Genomic DNA, 6,531 nt, shown 5'->3' with positions numbered 1-6,531 from the left:
AATCTCTCAGTTATTCCATATCAAGTATTCACTTTCAATTAAACAGCGCCACCATGAGTCTTGCTCTTGGAATGGAATTTCACTCAGACAAAGCCTTCGTGGACTACGTTAAAGACTACCAGTACTAAGAATACAGCTTGTCTCATGGTTAACACAACTTGGGAGCTCGAGCGCAGCATCAAGCATGTTTCCAATTTCAAACTATTGCTTGAAGACCTGCATAAAAGAATACAAGCTGCCAAGCAGACAACCAGGGGAGAATGTAACGATGGCAAGGTTGCCGACCAAGAATACAGCTTGTCGCATCGTTAACAAAACGATGGCAAGGCTGTCGAACAAGCTAAAGATCGCACCATTAACGGGCAAGGCCGTTGAAGAAGCCGTAGAGAAATACATTTACTTGATGTAGTTTATTCAGCATAGTATGCATTTTCGTAGTTAATAGTTCAAGACGACAATCTAATCACTTTCCAATTTACTCTGTGAAGCTCGCTACCATTACATTTGGTAGCACTTCCTGGTCCAGTTCAGTTCAGTTCGGCAGCAAGGACTTACACCGAGGGGCATAGCTGGGATGTTGTAAGGTTACTCAAATCTATTTTAGGCAAAGGCTTAACGGCGATCTTTCATAGCCACTTGTGTCGAGTTAGCGATCGCCTAAGTGTTTCTTTTTCCTCGACAGTACTCTCCTTAGTACCCGACATCAGAGTCGGTAGGGGGCTCAGTCGACCGTTGGGAAAGGGACATTTGGTGCGTGTGAAGATTCACTGCCGACAAAAAAGTAAGCGACTGCGGCGAGTGGGAAAGTCAAAAGCGGAGCGAGCGGCAGCGGCAGTGGCGAGCGAGAAGGTTATCCAGCGAGGGCTACGCAGCGAGAACAGCGACTTAAGTATAACCGAATTAAGTACGCTCTCGACGAAGCAAAGAAACCGAAGGTCGGCACTAAAGAAGACTTAGTTTATTACCTAGCGAGCCTATAATAAAACTAGAATCAACTGAAGGCGCAGCAGGACATGCAAGCAGCGCTACTTCAATGTGTGTCTAGTAACGGCGATCAGGGTAGAAATCAACTACGTGACACTGAACGGTGTATCGAGGGACTCTCAATGCCAGCGTACCATGGACATTTGAACGAGAGCATCGGTTTGTACATCCACCTAGTCAAGACGTTCTTTGCGGCGAAGAACTTAAAGTACGAAACCGACGAAGCGGTTGAAGCACGCTGTCTAGCGAAGATTGCTGCGAACCTCCAAGGGCAAGCAGCTGCGTGGTATCATGAGCTAGCGTCGCAAGGCCATGGGTTTACGACACTCGCGGAATTCGAACACGGTTTGCGTGAAGCGTTCGAACCAAGTGATGTGCAAGAGCGGCTACACGACCGTCTGTTTGCGTTGCAGCAGAAGGGGTGCAAGGACTTAGTCGAGTACATCGAGAAGTTCCGTCGTGTTTGCACGGACGTGCAGGAGATGTCAGAGCTGGACAAGGTGACGTTCTTCATTCGAGGGTTAAATTTAAAGACCCGCGAGGAAGTGAAGTACCGTCAAAGTAAGACCTTGTCTGAAGCGATCAAAGCGGCGTTGGAGTATGAACGTGCGCATTCTGTTTTACTCTTGTCGATGAAGCGTTCCGACAAGCCGAACCGATGGAATCGGACGGACTATGGAAGCGGCCAGCGCGAAGGACATGTACCGCGTTTGGAGTCGCAAGTGTCCACAGACATGGAAGTGGATAATGTCAAGATGCAATGCAGTCGGTGGAAGGAAAACAGCAAGATTCACTGTTACAACAGTCAGAAGTTGGGGCATATCGCGACAGAATGTCGGAAGCCCAAGAAGAAGATATCAGGGCAGGCACCGCCCAGCCACCAGAACAACCTCGAGTCCATGAGCAAGTGTCGAACGATGATGTTGAGTGCATCTCGTTTGGAATCGTCAAGGAAATGAACACGACAAGCAAAGATGTGAAAGTGTTGTTGGATTCTGGAGCGACCTATTTTGTCGAGTTGGTTGGGAACCAATGTCATTCGCAACAAGTCAGTGCGGATTGCTGCGTATGACAACGTGTGATCACCTATGACGAATACGCAAGAAGTCATGGAAACGATCAAGGTCAACAAGTTCTCATTCAAGGACACAGTAATCACAGAGTGGGACTTGAAAGACAAGGACTTTGACGTCATCCTGGGTGTACGTTTGTTTGCGAAGTCGACAATCTAATCACTTTCCAATTTACTCTGTGAAGCTACCGTTACACCTACAACGCCCCTGAGTAAATGGATGGGAATAATTGCGTGCTAACGGCAAGTACAATCCTAACGTTAACGTAAGACACAAAGTCATACAAGATTGTACAATGTTAATCGTACCAATGGTGAATACTATTTACCAGTACTGTAGTAGTCTTTAACGTAGTCCACGAAGGCTTTGTCTGAGTGAAATTCCATTCCAAGAGCAAGACTCATGGTGGCGCTGTTTAATTGAAAGTGAATACTTGATATGGAATAACTGAGAGATTCTGTGCCAATCAATCTTGCTCCAACAATTTCTGGTTTTGTCCAAAGATTGGATTTACAATGTAATATTTGAGAAGTGCGATAATCTTTGTAAAGTATGCTCACATTTTGGCGAAGGTTTGCTGATATACTCACATATTGGCGATTACCCCAAAGAGGTCTGACTATACCAGTAGAGGTAGTATTAGTATAGGTATACCTAGTTGTTTGCGTAGAATCACGCGACCTACTGCAATTTGCATGTTCCACTGTTCTTTTCTCAGAAAGCACTCCATTTATGAGTGTTTATATGGAATTTTGTATGCTCGGACCACCTCACCTCTTACTAGGGGTAATAGCGATAGCTAACCTCTAGCGATGCAGTTAACCCCGGAGATTTAGCACCGTACTATGTACCCACTGGGGGTTGGACTGAGTCCCAGGTTACAAGGCTACGAGGGAAAAGGTGTATTCGGATGTGATATTTCCCTGATTGAAAGAGTATTTCGGGTCAAAACAAGAGTGGAACTCTTTTAATGAGGGAATTATTCCCATGTTTGTCTAGTACCATATGCTTCTTGGCCAATCTGAACTTCTGATTGGCAGATTAGCAAATTATGTTGCGTGATTCTGCTTTTAGAGTTCTGGGATTTAGCGTCTAGTGGGTAAGAGGTCTGACTGTACCGGTAGAGGTAGTATACGTATAGGTACACCTAGTTGTTTGCGTAGAAGCACGCAACATACTGCAATTTGTCAATCTTTTCCACTGTTGTTTTCTCAGAAAACACTCCATTTATGAGTGTTTATATGGAACTTTGTATGCTCGGACCAAGCGACAATTTTCTGGAAAGGGATTGGATACCCGACACCAAGTCGTGATATCATTGGTAGAGAGTCGTTTAAAGTTTTCGATTGATTATTGGTGGAAATTGTCCCTTGTAAGGGCATAGCAGTTTCAAATCAAACATTGTTGAACATGATCCTCCAAGAAGACAATTGAGAGCCGTTCCACGACGCGTCAACCAGACGTACTTACACAACGTACCAAAAGCAATTCGAGTCATTCATCTGTAAACACAAAAAAGGTGTTGATCCGCAAGCTGCGGGCACGGAGGAATGTATCGATTTCTTCCACTACATGTATAGCCAAGGAAAGAAGGCCAGGACAGTTGCCCAGGCCAAAATTGGCTCTTGTCGCATACTTCAATGCCAAGGGAGTGAAGCCAAACCCAGCCCAGGACTCGACGACACGCCGCTACATCGTTGGGCTTCAGAAAGACAAGCAGAACAACATCGACGAAGAGAAGAAGGCCCACCCACTCACGGTGCTCGAGTTATCCACCCTTCTCAACGCGCTATCCAGTTTGCACCCATTTTTTGGCGCCATGCTGCGTCTGGCTCTGGTGGTCGGATTCATTGGTTGCTTTCGAATCAGTGAAGTCCTCCGACCACGATGGAACGACATTCAACTTGTTTCAGAAGGCAAAGGTCGCTACCTTTCAGTACGACTTCCATGGCACAAGCAGGTCCACGTTGAAGAGGATAACCAAGTCTATTACTTGGTAGACAAAACGTCGTTCCCCTGTCTGCGCGTTTGTGGATTCCACGACGACAACCCCGCGAAGTTGCGTGACAGAGCTGCGTCAACCTGCCCAAGAACGCTTTTTTCTTTCCAAAATTTGTGATGCTCCAAGGTGTGGTACCACGAGTCGACTGGTATCGCGGTCTCGAGCAGACCAACCTGCGCAACTTGTTACGGGTGGTCGTCGAAATTACGCCAGATCTACCAATTGGGATTTTGTTGCACAGCTTACGCCGTGGTGGGTCGTTTTACCGGGTGTTTGAATTGAACGAGCGTCGTTTCAATTTTCGTGAGTTGATGGCTTGGTGTCGTTGGGCCGACGCTAAGACGCGCTGTGAGTACTTGGTCACTCAAAGCATCGGCAACGAAATCGATCCAAGAAACTTGCTACGTACAGGTAGCGTGCATGGGCCAGTTCAATGGAATGGTTCACTGTTGGCGGTTACCTTACCCAGTGAACGAGCTCGCTCAAACCTTGGCCAAGATTATGCACCAGTACGCGACTGCCAGCCATCTTGAACCCAAGGCAACAAAGCAGTTATCAATCGACAGTTTCGTTGTCCAGAAAGCCACACCTACTCCTCGATCGGCTCGCGAGGCGTGGCAGCAATGGTTTGTGGAGGACACCGAAAACGGCTTGATTTGCGCGCTGAAGTACTACACTAAGGATATCATACAATTCGATAGAATGAAGTACTCTGAACGGCATACGTTGGCGATGGCGTTTAGCAAGTACCAATTGTTCGATCAATTTGAAGCCTCGTACACGGGCTTCACAAATTCGTTCGCGAGAATCCTCAAAGAAGTTCGGCGTAGAAAGCAAATTGGTACAATGTAATACATTTTTTCTTGTACTTTGTTTTGAATTATGGGGTGACAGAACACGGGACTTACTGTTAATTGGTGGCTAATTGAAGAATTACTAATTGATAGTTGGAAAATGATGAATTGAAGTGCATAGGTAAGCTTGATAACAACCTTTGTTACTCGTTATTCTACACTCGCAACTTCAGCTATCCACACAATAGATGAGCTCGGGGTAAATGTTAGAGTGAGGAACCTCAAACTGCCGACCATCCTAGCCCATAAATATGCAACACTGCAACACTTGGTAACCATGGAAAACCATTCAAGAAGTCTGAATACCGACCAATGCAGACTGAAAACCGTTCGAGCACTTTGGCATTATCAACCAGCTGTCCAACAGATGGTGGGGTGAAATGGGGCTGTGCACTTCCTTATGAGTACAAATACATCACATATCCTGACAAAGGTAATCCTTGTTCATAGCATATCCATTTGTGGAGTGTGTTGATGACACCTTCCATATTCCAATATCTACTCAATGTACTGAAGGGTATGCGAATATATGGCATATCAATTTGTGAACTACTGCGAATCGTTATCTATCATTTAGGCATGAATTATTATGGCATTTGAATATGAGAGGTTTAACTTTTTGACCGAAGTCTCAAGAGGCCATCCCACATATGAAGGATTTAGCCCTATTTGTCGAACCCGCGGTAAAAGGCGAAAACTCGTGGGAAGGGGGGTTGGATCATTCCCTGGGCCCGGCTAACCATGTCACAAAAAGCGTTTAAAACTCAAAAGCCTACGTGATGCTATATTTTAGAAATCAATTTATGCAGGTAATCCGGATATACGATTCTCCACCAGACATCATCGGTTTCATGGAGGATATATGGGAGGAGTCGCGATGTGACACCCACCCCCTAGGAGGGGAATATCTCCAATGTGTTTAAACTATTTGTGATGATGTTATCCCAACTTTACAACGCGCATCGCAGAAAGTTTAGGCTAGCGCAACGCCCCTTGTCGGCCGTTGCGTGTAAATGTCTACAAGGCCGGTTGAATTAGTAAACAAGTACTATTAATTACACTACTATATACCAGCAAGTTCAGTATACATTGCATTACTACATGCCGTACCTTCGAAGTGCTTGGAAAGCTTGGTGGGGTGTGGTACACCTGCCGATTGCAACAGTCCCCTCCGAGCCACTGATCTTCAAAGTACCGGGTGAAGTTCTTCGACACTAGAACCTCGCACCCTCCCGATGCAGCTTGCGCCTCGTGCCAATACAAGTCGCAATCAGCATTGCTCCTGCTGTAATGCAATCGGTACAAGTGCCGTAGCATCAGGGCGATGACACGCGGCTGAACTGCACCCAAATGCTTGTACAGACACGCGACACAGTGGTAGAAACGCAGCAAAAGTGTTTTGACGTTGAGTTCGGGAATCTTCGTTGCAGCAACAGGAGCCAAGGCAGCATCGGCCATGACGTAGGTCGAGTTGGAGGCGACAGTGGACAACTTCCGCGTACGCTGACATCAGTGCCTTCATGGCCCATTCATACTCGTTTGTGAATTCTTTTCCGATCAAGAAGAAGTCGACGGGATGTAACGTGCCGCCAGGGTCTGTGATTCCGCAAATGAGCAA

The 6,531-nt window shown here is 46.2% G+C and overlaps 2 protein-coding genes across 2 annotated transcripts; one reads left to right on the top strand and one right to left on the bottom strand.

Annotated features, from left to right (window-relative positions):
* Window positions 1-2,093: 2,093 nt before the first annotated feature.
* H257_18975 (hypothetical protein) lies at window positions 2,094-4,336 on the top strand (the record flags this gene model as incomplete). The annotated part of the gene is made up of 3 exons (XM_009848126.1): window positions 2,094-2,186; window positions 3,766-3,993; window positions 4,058-4,336. 3 exons carry the CDS (start codon window positions 2,094-2,096, stop codon window positions 4,334-4,336), a joined length of 600 nt encoding a protein of 199 aa, XP_009846428.1.
* A 1,555-nt stretch (window positions 4,337-5,891) lies between these two features.
* Window positions 5,892-6,371, bottom strand: H257_18974 (hypothetical protein; the record flags this gene model as incomplete). Its single annotated transcript, XM_009848125.1, has 2 exons — window positions 5,892-5,930; window positions 6,024-6,371. 2 exons carry the CDS (start codon window positions 6,369-6,371, stop codon window positions 5,892-5,894), a joined length of 387 nt encoding a protein of 128 aa, XP_009846427.1.
* Window positions 6,372-6,531: the final 160 nt, after the last annotated feature.

The sequence above is a fragment of the Aphanomyces astaci genome (genome assembly GCF_000520075.1).
Source record: "Aphanomyces astaci strain APO3 unplaced genomic scaffold supercont1.290, whole genome shotgun sequence".
Taxonomy (NCBI): domain Eukaryota; phylum Oomycota; class Saprolegniomycetes; order Saprolegniales; family Verrucalvaceae; genus Aphanomyces; species Aphanomyces astaci.
The sequence above is the reverse complement of the archived record's forward strand: the minus strand, read 5'-3'. Positions and strand labels throughout refer to the sequence as shown.